The sequence below is a fragment of the Primulina eburnea genome, chromosome 4, assembly GCF_022965805.1.
Source record: "Primulina eburnea isolate SZY01 chromosome 4, ASM2296580v1, whole genome shotgun sequence".
NCBI classification, from domain to species: domain Eukaryota; kingdom Viridiplantae; phylum Streptophyta; class Magnoliopsida; order Lamiales; family Gesneriaceae; genus Primulina; species Primulina eburnea.
In genome coordinates this window covers 5121869-5142592 of record NC_133104.1, presented here as the reverse complement: position 1 = coordinate 5142592, position 20724 = coordinate 5121869, and the positions used below count along the sequence as shown (strand labels likewise).

Here is a 20724-nt window from a genome sequence, read left to right as displayed (position 1 = left end):
CAGCCTTATTGAATCGAAATACACCCTTCATGGGTGACACTTTGACATATGCCTTCTCTCCAACTTCAAATTCCACGGGTCTTCTTTTCATGTCAGCCCAGCTTTTCTGTCGATCTTGTGCAGCCTTTAATCGCTCTCTGATCAAAGCAACTTTATCCACTGTTTCTTGGATCAGTTCGGGTCCAACGATGGCTTTTTCCCCTACTTCATCCCAATACAGTGGTGATCGACATTTTCGTCCATACAGAGCTTCGTATGGTGCCATTCCAATACTACTGTGGTAACTATTATTGTATGCGAACTCGATTAGGGGCAGATGTTCGCTCCAATTACCACTGAAGTCTAGAGCACAAGCTCTCAGCATATCCTCAAGAGTTTGAATTTTTCTCTTTGTTTGGCCATCGGTCTGAGGATGGTAGGCCGTTCTAAGAGTAACCTTTGTCCCCATAGCTTGTTGAAAGCTCTTCAAAAATCGAGATGTAAACCTAGGGTCTCTGTCTGATAGTATGCTAGCCGGTACTCCATGTAATCGCACGATCTCATTCATGTACAAGGTGGCTAGCTTGTCCAAATTATAATTCATGCGGACAGGTAAGAAATGCGCTGATTTCGTGAGTCTATCTACGACTACCCAGATGCCGTCATAACTTTGTCTCGACTTGGGTAAACCTACTACAAAATCCATAGAAATATTTTCCCATTTCCATTCGGGGATTTCTAATGGTTGAAGAAGTCCACCAGGTCTCTGATGTTCTGCTTTGACTTGTTGGCACACGTGACACTTGGAAACAAATGTCGCAACATCCTTTTTCATTCCATTCCACCAGAAATTCTTCTTCATGTCTCTGTACATCTTGGTACTGCCAGGATGTACTGAAAATTTTACTTATGTGCTTCAGACATTGCTTCTTTTCGAAGGTCATCAATGTCTGGTACGCACAATCGTCCTTGCATCCACAATATTCCTTTGTTATCCGTCTCGAATTCTGGTGATTTCCCTTCTTTAGCTTGCTCTTTCAGCTTCACTAAAGCTAAATCTCTATCTTGACTCATTTTGATGGCATCTCGAAGGCATGGTTGTGCTGAGAGTGACGCTAGGATTACTTTGTTCATATCCTTCCGACTCAAAGCATCGGCTACCTTGTTTGCTTTGCGTGGGTGGTAGCTTATCGTCAAGTCGTAGTCCTTCAAGAGTTCAATCCATCGTCTCTGCCTCATGTTTAACTCTTTCTGAGTGAACAAGTACTTGAGGCTTTGGTGATCGGTGAAAATCTCACACCTAACACCATATAAATAGTGTCTCCAAATCTTTAGTGCGAACACCACTGCAGCTAATTCAAGGTCATGTGTTGGGTAATTCTGTTCATACGGCTTCAACTGTCTTGACGCGTATGCAATCACCCTTCCCTCTTGCATGAGTACACATCCTAAACCTCCTTTAGATGCATCACTGTAGATGGTGAAGTCTTTGCCTTCAGTTGGCAATACTAATACTGGCGTGGATGTAAGCTTCTTCTTCAAAGTCTCGAAGCTTCTCTCACAATCTTCACTCCATTGACATTTAGAGTTCTTCTGTGTGAGTTTGGTGAGAGGTATTGCTATTGAAGAGAAACCTTCAACAAATTTTCGGTAATATCATGCTAGTCCCAAGAAACTTCGAATTTCGGTCGCATTCTTTGGTCTGGGCCAATCTGAGATTGCCTCAACTTTCTTTGGATCCACAGAGACTCCCGCTGCTGATATTATGTGTCCCAAGAATGCGACGCTCTCTAGCCAGAATTCGCATTTCTTGAACTTGGCGTATAGTTCCTTTTCTCTCAGCTTCTGGAGGGTGAGACGAAGATGTTCTTTTTGGTCTTCTTCACTTGATGAATATACTAGAATATCGTCGATGAATACCACAACAAACTTGTCTAGAAATGGCTTGAACACTCTGTTCATGAGATCCATGAATACTGCCGGAGCATTTGTTAACCCGAACGGCATCACTGTGAACTCATAGTGCCCATACCTTGTTCTGAAGGCTGTCTTCGGAATATCGTCCGTCTTGACCTTGAGTTGGTGGTAGCCTGACCTTAAGTCGAGCTTGGAAAAGACTGAGGCTCCTTTGAGTTGGTCAAACAAGTCATCTATCCTTGGAAGCGAATACTTGTTTTTGATTGTGATCTTGTTCAGCTCTCTGTAATCGATACGCATCCTCATGCTTCCATCCTTCTTCTTTACAAATAGGATAGGAGCTCCCCACGGAGATGCGCTTGGTCGAATTTTCTTCTTGTCCAACAACTCTTGGAGTTGCTCTTTGAGTTCTTTCAGCTCTGCTGGAGCCATTCGGTATGGTGCTTTTGAGATTGGTGTAGCATTGGGCACTAAGTTAATCTCAAATTCTACTTCACGATCGGGAAGTTTGCCTGGGAGTTCTTCAGGAAAGACATCCGGAAACTCTTGTACTACCGGAATCTCTTCTAGTGTCAGTGTGGTTCCTTCTTTTACCTCGCTTAACATGGCTAGGTAAACTTCTTCCCCACTTTTCATGGCTTTCCAAGTTTGAGAAGCAGAAAGAAGAGTCTTTCGTTCTTTGGTCTTGCCATGAAATAAAAGTTTCTCTTGATGTGGAGTTTGGATGGTTACCGTCTTTCCATGACAGTCTACTAAGGCATGATTCTTGGCTAACCAATCCATTCCAAGAATTACGTCGAACTCCACCATGTTTAGTTGAATCAGGTTTGTCTTGAAATTCTGATCTTCTATGAGAACACCAATATTCCGATATAGAGTGCGAGTTTCTAAAATTCGATTTGCAAGGGTTGCAACTCTATATGGTTCTTCTAAGTTATCAGGCTTAGCTCCTAGCTTCTTGGCAAATCTCTTAGACATGAATGAATGCGTAGTACCACAATCAAATAACACATAAGCAGGTATATTATTGATTAGAATGATACCGGCTACTACATCATTTGAGTTGTCCGCCTATTCTTGAGTGATAGCATAGATTCGAGCATTGGGCTTGTTCTCCTTAGGCTTATTTGGAGTTGTTCCACCTGCTGGACCATTCCTTGGATCTGGAATAGGACATTGAGCAATGCGATGGTCCATCTTCCCACAACGGAAACAAGCTCCAGAATTCCTACGACATTCACCAGTGTGTGTGAATCCGCAAGTTTGGCACTTGACTCCTTCTTTGTTTGATTGAGAAGAAGTGGTTCCTTTGGATGGAGCACTAAATTGGTTGCTTGAAATCCTAGGCCTCTTGAATTACTGGCCCGATTGGTACTGGCTTGGTTGAGGACGTTTGAGTTTGTTCTCGCCTTCACGCCCCTTAATATCATTTTCAGCCCTGATGGCGGCTCCCATCAATTCATCAAAACTATTGGGCTCGATAACGGCGAGGGCAGATTGAATACGGCTGTTCAATCCCTTCTTGAAGCGATGCATCTTCAAGGCTTCGTCTCCCATGATGGTTGGGGAGTAAGTTCCCAACGAGTGGAACTTGGATGAATACTCCACCACTGTCATGTTTGGTTCTTGAACCAAGCTTTCAAATTCTGACAGCTTCTGCACTCGGACTGCTGTTGGAAAGTACTGCCTCAGGAATGCCTCTCGGAACCTTTGCCAAGTGATAGGTCCCGCCTCTAACATAGCTGGTGAGACTCCTTCCCACCATTTGGCAGCTTTATCCACAAGAAAAGGTGTAATCACCTCTACTCTGATCCTTTGGGGAACCTCAAGTAGTCGAAGATGATTTTCCACCTCTTTCATCCAATTCTGTCCGATCTCTGGATTGGTGCTTCCATCGAAGTTAGGGACTCTTGCTCTTCGGAGAGCCTCATAGTGCTGCTTAGTCCCATTCTGAGCTGGAGGTGGTGGCGGTGGCTGGTTAGCATTAGGGTTCACTAACCCTTGTAGCGTGGTTGCCACAATCATGGCTATAGCCATCAAGTCTACCTGACTGAGGCCAACTGCTGGTGGTGGTTGTGGTGGTTGTTGTTGAGCATCCTCATCATTTCGGTTATTATTGCGGTTGTCGTAGCGAGGATTGCGATTGTTTCTAACTGGTCGTCCGTCCATTTCCTACAATTAAGAAAGTTCTAAGGTTGATGGCAGAATAGAGACTAAACAAATGAAGCACGATGATAGAGTAATTGCTCAAAGTTTAAATATGAAACCAATGGATTGAAATAAATTTTATTGATTCCTCAAGAAGTGCAATTACAACGAAACATCGAAATTGAGAACATGAATGCAAATGGAACACATGGTAATACAAAGAACTACTACTGAATGTCTAATCTATCACTTCTCCTAATCCCAACTCCATAGGATCCTCTTCAATTTCTTCTTCCTGTTCTGGTTCCTCTTCAGGTTCATCTTGGTTGGCTATTACTGCTTGTAGATGTTCAATATGGCCATGCAGAACTACATTCTGGTCACTAAGAACTTCAACAGTACTCTGAAACTCATGAATATGTGCATCAGTCTGTTCACTATACTGATTATGCTGGTGCACGAGTTGGTGATTCTGATCCTTGAGTATTTGGATCTTCTCAAGTAGTGTATCACGTAACTCGATGAATTCTACCACAGTCTCTTGGGAGGTTTCAAACTCTTCTTGAGCCTTCCTACTCCTCTCTTCTGCCTCATGCATATAATGAGCATAACGTTGAACATCACACCTCAAATGTTCTGCTTGACGCTCAAACTCATCTTTGTCCAACTTTGGCAGTAGTTATTCCCTTTTAGTTTTTCTAGCTTCCTCTCTAAGCTCTTAATGTAGCTACTTTGGTCCGCCATATCCTACATCCAAAAACATAAGCGTAAAGGTTCAGAAATGATCTCAAGAATATAGGTCGAGTTATAGACAAATACTGGAATGAACAGAATCAGTACTGCCTATACAATTAACAGCAGAAATAGCTCAAAAATTTTTTATCTCAGAATTACGTGAAAATTTTACTAAAAATCCTTGACATCAAGAACATGAATGGTGCCAAGTTTGGTGCAAAAATACTAAGCCATTTGAAAATGAAAATTCCTCAAAGTTTCAAAATTTTGGAAAATTTTACGGAAATGATGATATCACTATCTAAACGATGGATTTTGGGGTTCGTCGGCGGTGCTAGATTGATAAGTTGTTCTAGGTTAGGTTCTCCTCGTCGAGAGCTTTCCAACGCCTACTTTTAATAGTAAAAATTCCTCCTGGATCAAAAGTTATGGCCGTTTGAAGTTTGCGCGAAAAACACCTCAACTTCTATGTCATTTGCAAGGTCTAGTGCATTTACTTGCTGGAATACACTTTCTACTGCAACTCTGATGCTTCTGTAATCAGTCTGCTGCTTTTCCAGCATTGTCTGCTGCATTCCGAGTCTACTGACTCAGTCTTCTGCATTCAGATCTACTGGTTTCCATCTACTGGTTCTGGTTTCGGCTACTGGTTTCCATCTACTGGTTCTGGTTTCGGCTACTGTATTCTGATTTACTTCTCTACTGATTTTCCTAACTGTACGTAGTTAGTCTATCCTTTCAGTAGTCTATTACAGTAGCTTATTTCAGTAACTTTCAGGACTTATTTTCAGAAGTCTATAAGAACTTATTATTTCTAGTTCCTCCTCCCCAGATTATGAAACCCGGTTCTGCTCTGATACCACTTCAATGTCACGCCCCGGGACGGGGGTTAGTTGACACCGGCGTTGCTCTCCAATATTCATTCGAAAACAACAAGCCCCAGAAGTACAAAATTTCAGAAACCAGTCTTTTATTCATAATAATCATTGTCTGTTACAACTCAATGACAAATGTTTTACAGCGGAATTGTAAAACCATAAAATTACAATGTCTGAACAGATGCAGAGGAATATAAAACATAAATCAGAACTAAGAACAACGATCTTTATCACCAGCCCCAAAACTGGCGTTGCTCCTCTTCTTCTATCAACTCTTCCTCGTTCTTATCTGAGATGAGTTTGGTGAGTGAGTGATATGATTGTCACTCAGTAAGCAGGGGCGGGAATAACTCCCAGTTTTCGAAAATCATTTTAATACAAAAACCGTAATACAGTAATATACAGAAAACTCGTATTTCATAACAGAAATCAGAATTCAGAATTTACAGGTTTCAGAACAGAAATCAGAATTAGTAAGCACTGAACACGTTAGTGAATTTCATGGCTAAACTGATATCAGTACCCTATATGTTCTCTCCTCTAAGGGGTGAGGCTAGAATCAGAATCAGAATCAGAATTCAGAAATGTTTAGAATATATCTTCCAACCATTAGTTCATTAGGGAATTTCAGTGCTTCGAAACACATATCAGAAATCAAACATACATAAACTATGCTTTAAAACAGATCTTAACAAACTGATTTCAAGGTATTTATACATAAGTCCACTTACAGTAATTTGCTGGAGAGTTTCGGTTGAATTCTGGAAATAGGCATGCTCTCGCTACTGCTTTCTACTGCCCGAAAATAAGCACTCTCTTATCTCAAATATTTCAAGTGATAATTCAAGATTTGTGTAACACCAATTCAGAGGTTGAGGGTGCTATTTATATGCACATATTCTGACTGTTAGCTTCCCATTTAATGGCCATAATCTGTCATTAACAACCTTTATTCCGTGATAAATGCTTCAGTTACAACTCAATAGCTGAATCAGTAATTGTCTGCTGTAATTCGATCTTCTGCTGCTGGATTCGGTCTGCTGGATTTTATCATCTTCTGAAATATGAGTTGCTGCTGGAATTGTTGTCTTCTGTTGAAATTGGCCAGCTGCTGCTACTGCTGGAATTTCAGGTTCTCACATAGCCAGCATGAGGAGGATTTGAAAATATTGTTGCATCGACATTGCATTTCATATGTCCCACTGGAGGTTTGCTCCACCTCTCTTGAACAAACTGTCTTGCTGTGATACGCGTTGGAAAGCTGATGCGATAGTTACCATTGAGAAATAATATATGATGATGCTCGGAAAAATAGGGGTAGAGGTAGTGTCGATTTCCAGAGCTAGGAGTCTTTGTCTCTTCATAGATGTTGCCCGAGGTAAGATGATCGAGCACCCAAAGATAGAAACTGACAAAAACCCCTACACATATTGGAATGTTTTAACCTGAATGAATGGAAAGTAAGTGGAGGAAAGATGAACTCGTTCGATTAAAAACAGATTCACACTTGCGCCTAAAAGCTACCTGAGATTTTTCCAGGCAGCAGTGCAAGTGCTTAGGCATCTAAAAAAGGCGCTGGGTGAGGCATGGAAAATTCCAGGTCGCATGGGGCTCCTGAGCGCCTTGCTTGTGGCACAAAAGAGGCATAGCCCCTCCTTGCGTTCAGCTCGGGCGAGAGCGAGGTTCTCAGGTGCCCGAAAAGTTTCGCCTAGGCGCCTGAAGTGTATTTTGACAGCATATGAGAATTTTCATGATCCATTGCATCCAAATAGTGTCCTTTGAAGTCTTTCATCTGATTTTTGGATGAAGGGACACTCCAAATGATGAAACATGTCCCTACGTATTGATAACATTAAATACATTATCAAAAGTCATTATATTAATTCAATTATGAACTTTTTGAATACACATTTGCATTTATCTTGTCTGCACTTCTTCCTTCCAAAATCAAAGAGAGTTTATACCATTTTATGGTATAAAACTTGTGAAATCGACTATGCTGATAATCATAAAAGAAGTTGTTTCTTATGAGAAGATCGTCAATCACCGAAGCACCAGTGCCGAGCAAAACTTCTTAAGGACATAATATTCAATATTGGCCCCAAATTTTACTTCTGATCATTGCCATCTTCAAGATCTTTCACCAAAATCTAAAGAAAATTTTCTGAAATTTAGAAGATGGTCGGTTTCTCATTAAAGTTTCAGAAATAAGTTGATGGCCTATTGCAGCAATAAGTTCTTAAATTTTGTGGATGGCCGATGGACAATATTCTCTCAAGATAAAAAATACTTCTCTTGTAATAACAACACAATAAATTACAAGTACAACAACCATAAATGGTTATAAACTCTCTTGCTTTTAAGAAGAAAGAGATGTAGACATGATGAATGAATTCAGAATTTTGATTCAAAGATTGATTCAAATTATATTTTAAGCTCTATTTAATGTTATCAATTTGTAGGGACATGTTTCACCAATTGGAGCGTTCGTACACTCAAAATTTAGATTAAAGATTTCAAAAGACACCATTTGGATTTACAATATCATGAAAACTTGTGACTTTCTGTCAAACAACACTTCAGGCACATCTCCCTCGCCTATCTTGTGCATAAGGAGGCGCTTAGGCTCCTCACTTGCATCACAGGTGCCTCCCCTACGGCCTGGAAACGTCCATGCCATTTACGGGGCGTTGAGGAGCCAAATTTAGGCTCATCAACGCCTCTTCTGCGACATGGTAAATTCTCATACATATTTTTAGGCACATGTTTCTTTCCATTATGTTCGGACGAGTTTTTTTGTCTTTTCTTTTACTTAATTTCTATCATTAAGCTTGGAACATTCAAACAAATTTGTACACCAGTTAAAATATGAATTTTTTAGTGACTTGAACTTTATACTGATCCGTATTTTCGTAATAGATCAATGTCGTGACTTTGAGAAGAATCATTGGAGCTTATGATACGAATTGTTGAGTTTGTGTAAACAATGATTGCATTTTTGTCGGTGTTTAACAAACAAGAAAAAACAAGATTATGTGTGAAGCATACTAGGATTTTGGAAAGAGTGGGGAATAATTGTTTGTTTTGTTGAAAAATATATTTAAAATGTGTGTATTGAATATTTGAATGTTGAATATTTGAATGTTGAAAATAAGAGTTGTAAATATTGAAAATTAGTGTGTGATGATGTAGGTAATGATGTATTTTATTTTTGGATTATTTGTAAAGATTTCCTATAAATAGATCTCTCGTTTGTGAAGAAAATCACAATTGAGTAGGGAGAAAAATATTATAAAGTGTGTAGTTTGGTAAATTTTGAGAGTTTGAGATTTTTACTTTTTACCATAAATTTTTACTTTTTCACAACATGTTTCATACTACATTTTTATTTTTAATATTAAATAATTTTTCGAAAGAATGACGAAAAACTGCCAATTTTAACGTGAAACAGTTTGTTCTATTTTGACTTTTTTTAACATTAAAATTTAATAGTATAACATTTTTTTACCCAAAAAAACCTAATGCGGCATCACCTTCATTCAATCTTCACCAAAAAGACAGAACTCCAAAAACTTGAACTATTAATATTTGTGATTTTGAACATTTTAAGTTTTGAGGACTTTAAAATTCATGCTTAAATTTGCTATATGCATGTGTAAATTTTATTTATAGATTGACATGATTTATTGAAAAGTATAGTAAAACTTCTTCAATTTACATTCAAGCTAGTGCTAAACCACTCAAGGAACCTTGGTATTTACTATTTTATGTGCTTACCCCATAATTCCTAATGAAATAATAAATATTTAATTTTAGAATATTTGAGTTCTTCATGTATATTCCAGTCAAATCATTCAATGACATGGAACGCTCATAAGGCACAAAATAGAGAGATTCTTACGACCTGAGCTAATGTTTAAATCCTTCGTACATTGATGATGACTTCAGTGTGACAAAAACACATGTTTAATTCAAATTCATTGGGATACTCAGAATGCAACAGGGAGATTCGACGTCACCGCGGGGAAATTCCAAGATGATGATGCCTGGATCTCATCGCCCTAAATCAATTGACGTTGTCAATGCTGGTCGTCCCACCTGTGGAATCGAAATTCCCAGATACCATAAGGTAAGATTGGTCCTTTTGCCTAACACATATTTTGCAGTGGAGGCCGTTTATTGCCTACAGGATGATCTACTTCCAACAGAGTAGATTGCCACATGCTGGCAACATGAAATGGTAATCCGACGAGATTCAAAGCTAACTAAGCCGAAATTGAATGGTCAAATATAACAGCCGAACTACTGATTGCGAACCAAAATGATTAAATGGTTCACAATAGACTAAACATGTAGAGCTCAGAAACAAAAATTAGTACATAAAGTATTACAGTTGAAATGCCTCATAAATTATCACATTTGCTCCGATGTAGTTCCAATTAACAATAAGTTATCATATATTTGTTCGAACTAAGTTTCAGGATACGGAATTTATTAGGGAAAGTTAAAGGAGCGTTGACAACATCAATCAAACCAACACAGAAGTACTAAATTAACCAGAAAAGCAACGTAAAGACATTACAAGCCGAAGTCTACTGAAACAGCTTCCTTACGTGCTCACCATAAAGTTCTTTCTTAAATCAGGCGAGTCGAGTAGAACCCAGATAATTGGCCCCTAGCAGAATGATCCTTAGATGGACCTAAAGGACGAAGGTCGCGCTCCAACCCTGCCCCAGAAGGATATTCTACAGAATACGTAGGTTCCATGTATGCTGGACGTGCTCGGTACGAAACATGTGAATCCCTAATGCTGATGTCATCGAGCCGCCTAGATTCTAAATGTGGTGGAAGGTCACGGTGGTCCAGCAGTAACTTTCGCCCATAAGATTCGCGGGTCTCAACCAAGCGATCATCTCTATAAACATCATGACGGTCTGATAAAGGATCCCTCCTGTAAGTGATATAAGGGTCAGATTGAGGGATGGCTCTGGGAGGACTACGGCGCAGAAAATATGAATCTTGCTTGTCATTGTAAGGATCATGACGATCTATGTACACTCTCTGTCCATCTCTGTAAGGAGATGGACGCCCTAGCTGTATATCTCGCCCATCTCTATAAGGATCATGACGTTCTGTAGGTGGATCTCTCCTAACCCCATAAAAATCACTTCGCCCAACTCTGTAGGAATCACGTCGTTCTATGGATGGATCTCGCCCATCTCTGAAAGAATCACGTCGTTCTGTGGGTGGATCTCGTCGATCTCTGTAAGGATCGCCATGGCTTAAAAGCAGCCCATCCTGATAAGGATCACGAATTTCTAAATATGGATATTTCCTGTAAGGATCCTCTTCCAAAGTCCTATCATGAGCATATAAACGAACAGAAGAAGGTAGAGGTGAGGGAACCCGTAAAGGCAGTGGTTCCCGCACTGGTGAAACTGGGATCCTCCTTTGGCGCTTGTGAGAACGGTCATGATACCTGCGCTCCTCCCTCACTGAATGGAGCCTGTCCTCTTCTGCTCTACGTCTCCCAAGTCTGCCTCTACGTACGGTTGTGTGGTTCTCTGCTTTACGAATCCTGCCTGACTTTGCTAGGTGCTGTCCTATGCTCTTAGCCAGAAAAAGTTTGCACAATTTATTGACCTGGAAAAAAGAAATATTGAATACAACAAAGATGATAAATCAAAATGAAAAATGTCAGAATCGTCATTCCTACTATCATGCTACCAGACTAGTCCTTGAGATTTGAGAACATATATTCAGCCAAGGAGGTTTTGCCAAGATACCTGTACTGAAGTCAGTTTGCAATCGAACTTATTCTTTGAAAAGTAGTTATCCTTGATAACCTTCTTGAACTTCTCCTCCGCTATAGGCAAACAATCTTTCAAAACTCTGAATCGAACCTGAAACAATAACTGCCTTCAAATCAAAACTCGAGGTTCAGCACACCGGCAGTATTTATTTGACTTCCTGAACGCATAGGACAAAGCACTTGGAAAAAAATCACAACTAAAAATATGATATTATCTTTTCACTGATGAGAACCATCGAACTTGACCAACACCACAATTCAAAATCTTAGCCCAGTTACAATAATCTCATTTTCATAAAAATGATAAAAGAGAGAAGTATAAAATAAATATTCAAATAAAGCTAATTAGCCACTCTAAAGTTTGATTACAGTATTTCTTTACCCCTCTTTGGGGGCATAGTTGTCCAGCAATGAGAGAAAAACAATGTCGCTTGTAAACTTTAGAATATATTTAAATTATACAAGTCATGTAATGAGCTTGTGAATATTGAGGAATTAACGCATTCTAGTTTACGAGACAATTTCCCATGCCCATGGGACTATCCTAAATATACAGTTGACACATTCTTCTTGTACAAGCAATTATTCTACAATCAGCATCGTTTGGTGGTTTATGGCCTTCATTCGCAAAAAATCAAACGCTGTACAACTACTTCTAATATTTTTTCAGTGGATCTGCACTTCTCCTAACAGCTCATACTTTTAGACTTTTAGTCCTTCTAAGACATCCAAGAGATAAGTTCTCCTCGAGGACTCATAACTTGAGCTGCTGCTCAAAGTAGAATGAGATTGATGCTCTTTCCACTTTTTGATAGTTTTTGCCCAATTTGATCTGAGGCAAAAAGGTTTTCCCAATTTTGTCTGAGAAATCAAAATATGCTTTGAACCCTTGCCAGATTGGCTTTTAGCTTGCGACTGAAATACTGAATGACGTGATCAACCATATTATTCTCAACCTCAATTCTAAAACCAAAAGATAAAATACCTAAGTCACAATCAATGACTTAAATCCATGAAAAAGTAAATAGCATCAGGCTCAATTTAGTTTGTTTAATCCCTTGCCTAAAGCAGAATAAAGACAGTTTACCAAGTTAACAATGATGAACTGAAGTTAACACTTCTTAACATCTTTCCCTGCATAGAATTTACCAATCTGCCCATAGTGGCGCCTATATCATCTCGCAGAAAGTTCTCATTATCGAGTACAGATTGAGCAGTATAAGAAATGTATGCATAGCATATATCGTACACACGACACACGAACCTGAGATGGAAACTGGGATTTGAAGGCCTTTGGTTCAATGTTATAACCACCAGGTCCAGCAGATTTATAGATGCCATTCAACAATTTCAGATCGACATCATACAGAAATAGTCTCATCCCAGGATAAATCTTTTCCACAGTATCTTTCTTGCTTGCCGGCAACCCAAAAACCCTGTATCGGAAACAGTCTTCCTTTGTTGAAGAACTGCACATGAAAATCATTCCCATGCTCTCAACTCGCTCTTTAGCCTTTCTCTTGCGTGATGATTCTGGCTTATGTTCGTCGGTAGATTTCAATTTCCTTGAGCTCGCTGGTTGGGCCTTCTTTTTAATCCTTCCGGTGGATTTATCCACCTCCTCTTTCAAACCTGCTTTCACTTTCTCAGTAACAGGCTCTTGGGTGCTTCCTCCATCACCATTTGTTATTTCTTTTTCTTCTTCTGCATTTTCTTTTTTCTTAACTTCATCTTCTGTTTCCACATGATCTTCTATTGACTCATCTTCTCCTGTTTGTAACTCGACATTATTCTCATCTTTGTCAACTGTATCTTCTTCATTGACTTCTTCAAGATTTTCTTCCTCATCTTCCCACACGCTTTCTTCAGAATAAATTTCATCATCTTCAGAACCATTTAGGTCCTCTTCAGCCGAATTATCATCATTTATTTCTGTCATCGTCTCATTTTCATCATTGTCCACCGTAATTGCATTTTTTATTTCTAAATTGTGAGTTTCTTCATCTTTTCCACTTTCTGCCTGGTCAAGTGATATTTCTATTTTATCTTCACCTTGAACTGCAGCCTTGGGTGGTTCCACATCCACTTGCACAAGATCAGAAGTCTTTGACTGAGCTACTGCATTTTCAGAAGCTTCATGCTCCTTACGAGCTTTATCAGAGCTTCTGGTAATTCTCTTGGCACGCACCATTGCCAACTCTGTGGATCCAAAGCAGATTATGTATAAATGCTTCGCTCACTGGATTGCAATATACTAAAAATAAAGGCATCCTGCTTGGTAAGATTAATCCATATACACCACAAACACAAATTCTTCGGTGAACACATGTGCATCAACCAAATGATTCAATGCTTGCTGCTGCATCGTTCATTTTGGGCCCACAATATCTTCAATTAGACCTGCAGGATCTATAGTTCTGGGCCTTAGCCTCTAGAACCAAGGGGACCTTGAGAGCATACACCAATTGAAACTCTTGTCCCTTTAAATCCCTATCAGGATCAATACAGTAGCCCCTTTATAATAATTATTTTTTTTTGAGCCGGTAGCCACTTTATACTTAAGCTCAAACAATCATGATATTTGGCACTCCTTTGAAGGGCCAGGAGTTTACCATCTCTACGTCATAAGAGTTCTTGCTATCTTAATAAATAGGTCCTAACAAAAATATAAATCAATTGGAAAATTATAACCTGGGGCCATACTAGGCGCAATGATTCACTAAGGCAAACCCAGTGCCTAGGCTCCCCTTGGAAGGTCACTCAGGCGTGCTTAAAGCGCACTTGAGTTATTTTTTTTTTTAAATTGAAAAACAGAGAAGTTGCTTTTTGTTTATTTTAATTACTAGTTTAAAAAACAAATGTCCCAACCCCAAACAACCGAAGTTCTAAACGTAAAATAAATGAAGGGAGCGCGTAGAAGAAGAGTAGTAGAGCGCGCAGCAGCAGAAATGCAAAACAAGAAGAGAGCGCTGCAGTGAAGACCGAGAAGTTGGTTTACCTCGTACCATTTCTGAAGACAAAATCTGCCAGTGATTTCTACTTCATCTTGGACAGCTACAATAGATTGCTAGTTTGTTTTCATATGTAACCTAAAATGTGTTACTGGACGTAGCATAGTAGAGAAACCCAAAATGATGATGTTTATTTGATGTTGTATATTTGATAGCTGAATTTATGCATGTTTGCGAATTCTATCTGAGAATATTAATTTGATGGGCATCTTTTGTAAAAGTTTAAAGTTGTTAGAATCGCGAGACATGATAATATTTTTAGTTCCCACGCGACTTGTCCCGTGCAATATCATGAATATCTTTTTGAAAGGACACCACTAAATTAGGATCAACAATGTTGGCAAATTTTAATCTTTATTTTTTAGTCAATATAAATAGTATAAGTCAAATGTGATTTCCTATTGGCAATAAATTTTAGTGCCTGTATGAACTATGGAATGGTCTCCAGCCCACTGCCCACATCATTTTGTCCAAATTTGTATGTTAAATACGTTTATTTTCTGCATATTAATTTATTTCAAACACATGGAATCAAGGATATTCATATTTCATGGTTGCAAATTTTACTCGAGTTTAACTTCAGTTTTAAATTTTAATTATAAATTATGTAACGTTTTTGTTTGGTTTCTGCACGGTGTGTTCATTTATGTTATTGTATATACCGAATTACTGATATAATATGTTGCAATTTTTTCTCTAGAGTAATGTTGACTTCTGAAATTTTGGAGAATCGAAAAGATCCTGGCTGGAACTATGGAAATTAATCAATCCAAAAGACACTAATTCCTTGTAATGTGTTTTTTTTTGGCAAAATTCTCAAGGGATGAATTTTTCGTCTCAAGAAACATCTTGCTAGATGTCATCGACATGTCAAATCATGTCCAAAATGCCCTGAGCATGTTAGAACTGAAGTTCAAGTCAAGTAGCAAATGGACATGAATCCTAATTTTGATGAATTTGTTGAGCAATTGGAAATTTTGGAAGAAGATGATGTGTTTCCAATCCCTCGAAAAACGAAACGATCAATGTTAAGTTCAACAGCGAGTTCCACCGCCATCACCCTGTTTTCTCAATTCAAAAGACAAAGACTGGTCCTCTATTATTTCTTTGTCAATAATATGGATCAAGTTGTGAATCAAGGAAAGCAAAAAAGAGCAAAAGATTCAAAGAAATACAATGAAAGTCGGAAAAAAGTGAGAGACTGTAGCGTAATATTTTGTCAAATGGATGTACGATGCAGGTATTCCAGTTCAACGCTGTAAAGTATGATAGCTTTGAGAAAATTTTGTAGAGCTGCATATTAGTGTACTCATGATTGGATACCCCCAAGTTACCATGAAGTTAGGGTAACTTATTTAAATAAAGAAATACAAAGTACGAAAATTCTTTGTAAGAGTACGAGGCAGTAATTAATGGCTAATAGAAAAATAGAACTTTGATTAATTTTTTGGTGAACGGTCCAAAATGGATGTTATTTCTGGAATCTGTGGATGCCTCCGGCTTTTCTCATACAAGGATCAAGTTGTTTGACTTACTTGAAAAGTATGTAGAGCAAACTGGTCCAAAGAATGTTGTTCAAGTGGTTCCAGATAATGTATCAGCAAATGTTTCAGCGGGTATGAAATGTGAATTCAAGTGGTTACTTTCTAATAACTATAAGTATTAGATTTGTTACTTATAAGTAATATCATAAATCTTTAATATGCGGGGAAGCATTTAATGTTAAGATTTTCACACATATTCTTGACTCCATGTGTTGCCCATTGTTTGGATTTACTGCTTGAAGATTTGTTTAAAATTCCAGTACTCAAGACGGTTTATGAGAGGAGCATGATGGTGAATGGCTATATATATAATAGGCCACAAGAAAGACGTTCACTTCAAGAATTTGGAAAGTAACAGGAGTCGATTTGCGAAGTAGAAAGAAGGTAAATGTGCAACAGAGATTATATTGATGCCTTCATTTTGGAATCATGTTTTTTATGCCATCAAAGTTGGTGGCCCAATGGTTAAAGTGCTTTGATTAGTTGATGGTGAAAAAGACCTGCAATGGGGTCTATATACGAGGCTATGGATCGAGCTAAGGAGGCTATTCCTTTGTCTTTCAACAACAATGAAGAGAAGTACCAAGGGATTTTTGAAATCATTGATAAAAGGTGGACGGATCAGCTTCATAAACATGTGCAATGAAGTTTGGTCACATATCTAAATTAAACTCTAAACAAATTTTAATAAGAATAACACTAAAGTTCTGTTAGAAAATTCCAAAGCCAGCAGTGGTCAAAGCGGCACAGTAAAAATTTCAGGTTTAATCCATTTAATAAGAGTCCAAAATTCTAAGATAAAGCCCATGATCGTGAACATAATAGTGCTGAGTGCAAAAAAACCAAACCAATTATGGTACCATAGGGTTGGCAACCGGCGGGTTTAGCCAAACCCGGGACACACCCTGCCAAGAAAAAACCCACCCAGTCTCATTTTGGCCCCGCCCCATCTAATATCCGACAGTTCAATCCGGGTTGGACCCATCATCAACCCGCCAAACGTGAGGCAAAAAAATTTAATAGATCGAAATCCTATTTCGAGAAGACAAATTAAACAAAATAAGGTGACATCATATCGTATACAGATACGATGTATTTATAATCAAAAACAGCCAAGTGCAAGAAACAATTATAACAGAAATCTTGGGAGGGATAGGAAAACAAATTACATTCACCAGGTTTAACCAACCTAAAATCCGAAACCTTGATCCAAATTAAGGAGCAGTCAAGCGAAATTCATGAAGTAAAACCAAAGGTAAAGAGAAAAAACGAAAGACGTCTTTTCTGGAACCTGATGTTAAAATCCAAACGACTGCAGGCGATTCGAGGAAGCAAGGTGCTCGAGACTTACACTGGAAAGTTATCTTAATCTGGCTTGTACACACAGGGAGAGATGAGCAAGCGGCTGACTGCAATTGTGAATTGTTAGGGTTAGAGTTACTTTACCCTTATTTTAAATTTTAATATAAAATATAAATAATAATTATTAATATATATATATATATATATATATCTATATTATTCTATATTATATTATTAATTGTGATGACATGATAATAACTGTATAGATAGGACATCAATTTTTTTTCCCAAATTTTACCCTTATATGATACTAATATTACACTTTTATTTTTTGTTTTTGTTTTTTTAAATTTCAACACACACTTTTATTTTTTATTTTTTTATTTCAACAATTCAAATATTAATATAATTCCTCCATAATTATCAAATTTCATTTTAGTCCATCAATAATGATAAAAAAAGATTGTACACATAATACGTGTGCAGAGTAATTAGTATATATATAGAGCGGTCCGAGAAGAGTCCCGGGCTACCTGTGTTTGATTGGATTTAGATCCAACCTATTGTCATTGAGAATTATGGAAAACGAGAAGATCCTAAGGGGGGAAATGAATAACAAACCCATTAATTAGATATATTATAGTTGACAACAATGAATTTAAATTCCGAAATGGAACCAAAAAATAAAACTGATATTCGTGTTTAAATTTTATGAAGATACTCCTAAAAGTGTTGCATCGTGTATGATACTTCTTCCACAAAAGTACTTAATGCATATATTATTGGATCCTCCAAAGACTTAAATTGAATTATCATCTAACCTGGTAAACAATATTATCATTTATATTATCTTATCTTGATATAATCTTGATATACTAAATAAAATTGGTAAAAACTTGTGTGTGACGGTCTCACGGGTCGTATTTGTGAGACGGATCTCTTATTTAGGTTATTTATGAAAAAATATTATTTTTATGCTAAGAGTATTACTTTTTATTGTGAATATGGGTAGGGTTGACCAGTCTCACAAATTAAGATCTATGAGACTGGTCTCACATGAAACCCACTCAATAAAACTTGGTTTATATTTTAATTTTCAAAATAGTCATTTTCTTTTTCTTTTTTTTGTTTAAAACAATACATATAATTTATATAAGAAAATAGATAATTGTTCTTGAAATTTTAATCCATTAATAATGTGGGATATATAAAATAATACAAATCTTTAAAATATTTAACATATTCATGCAACTAATCGTATATGAGTGTGCAATTACATCATACTATATCATAATCTTTGAAAATTGCTGGATCATTTACTGACATAGTTTCTTGTCAGTATTCTCATCGGGAAATTGGCCTTCAGTCCCTAGCCGCCGTTTTTTTTTGTGTTCAGTCCCTAGGTATTTTTTTAGTACCACATTTCCACATGAAGTGTACCACATTTCCACATGAAGTGTACCACATTTTGTATGACATAGTATTACAATTTTGTGGGTAGGGAGTGAACCCAAAGATATATTATGATTGGGGATTTTTCACCAACTTCTCCTATTCTCATATCATTATCCGTGTAACAATCCATCTTTTTGTTTCATATGATATTCGAAAAATAAATCAAAATTGAAAAATCATCAATAATATCTAACTGAAATAATAAATATTATCGTATGATACAAGTATACAAGTAAGAGTAACCAAAAAATATTTAACAATCTTGAATCAATATTTTTAAAAAAAGTTAAAGACACAATCTAAATAAGATTGAAAATGTCATAATTAATTCGACTCATCCTACAATAGTAGTGATCAAAAGCGACAATTTTTTATCGTGAGCATAACTGAAAAAAATTATAAACCTAAATCAATATTTTTTTCCGAATAGAAAATCAAAGTCTGATTCTAAAAGCCACAATCATTTGATCACTTATACAATACAAGCGATCCAAATCGACAAAAATATTAATGTGAGCAAAACGAATAAAAATTTAATTTGAGTTGAACCGACAAATTTTAACAACCTAATTGGTATTTTTTTTCCAAGTAGACAATCTAAATCTGATTCTGAAAGTCATATTCTATTCGATCATTCAAACAATACTGGAGAGAAGAATCGACAAAATTTTATGTTTTATCGTTAGAAGAACCGATAAAAATTTAACATCCCTAAATTGGTATATATTTTCAAATACATAATCTAAATCTGACACATTAACTTCCAATCACTTCTCCACAAATCTAATTTCCACAAACCCCAATTTTGTCTGCACAACAAATCATGCACTTCAATTCTAATACTGAACTATATCTAAAACCTACACCATCAACACCAAGCCGAACAAGCCAATTACGTAGCCAAGCCACCCTGGTAAATGAAATAATTTCTCGATATATATATATATATTATATATATATATATAAGCAGAGTTTTTACCAAAATATGACACTTTCCTCCCAAATTACTTATTAAAAAAAAGAAATACAATATTTAATTAGTTTATTTAATTTTTCTTAAGAAAAATTGATAGAGTATTAAAAGTTATAGCTTAAAGAAGGTTTTCCAATAGACTTTAAATTACCATTTAGTAATCATAAATATTTGATCTCAAATGCATGTTATTTCGAGATTATCTTAATTTCCAAAACTATATGTATATTGTATCTCTTGGACTGTCTTCATAAAATTCAAATAAGATAGCGCAAAAAAAATTTCAAGAGATATATTCAAAAGGGTTTCAAATATACATTAAATTATTCTCAATAAACACGTTTATTACCCTCAATAATCAGAAATGTTTGACATTCAATACATACAATTCGAGATTTCCATAATTTGAAAGAGTTCAAGCATGATATAATTCTAGCAAAAGCACCCGCTGTATAATTTTTTCCTCTTAGGCTGCCTTATTTGAATTTTAAATTATAAATAATGCACTGTTGCATATTATATTGGAAACAAATTTATTCTATTTATCTTACTAAATTTATGTACTCCAATACTGAATTCTGAAATAACTCCCATTTTCAGCATCATTTGTGAGTTGAGTCCTTCCAAGTTGCAATGGACAAAATGAGTTGGTTATTATAAACTACATACATGTGGAAACAATGAGAACAATGAGATACTAAGTTTGAAATTTGTCTTTCATAATCGAGAAGTAAAAAATATTATTATCCTATTTGCACAAAATTTTAATTATTAAGCATTTGCTAATGCGATAATTTTCTTCTATATTACAAAGTTCACTAAAACAAGGTAATATAAAATGTCCCGTAATGGAAATGATTAAACCAATTCTAAAGAAAGTACACAACTTATTAGGGGACAACTTATAAAAGTTATTGGCATTGTTTTGTAATACGCATAATAAATGTTAATAAAATAACTTTTCTGGTTT

General features: G+C 36.8%; 1 protein-coding gene across 1 annotated transcript in view; it reads right to left on the bottom strand.

Annotated features, from left to right (window-relative positions):
- LOC140830745 (uncharacterized) overlaps positions 1–17455 on the bottom strand; it is a 52203-nt gene extending 34748 nt beyond the window's left edge. Inside the window, exons 1-3 of the mRNA XM_073194212.1 lie at positions 17316–17455; positions 12734–13668; positions 11444–11560 (exon numbers count right to left, since the gene is read on the bottom strand). Coding sequence (XP_073050313.1) covers positions 11444–11560; positions 12734–13660 — 1044 coding nt within the window. The 5' untranslated portion in view covers positions 13661–13668; positions 17316–17455. The remainder of the gene's footprint in view (positions 1–11443; positions 11561–12733; positions 13669–17315) is intronic.
- Positions 17456–20724: the final 3269 nt, after the last annotated feature.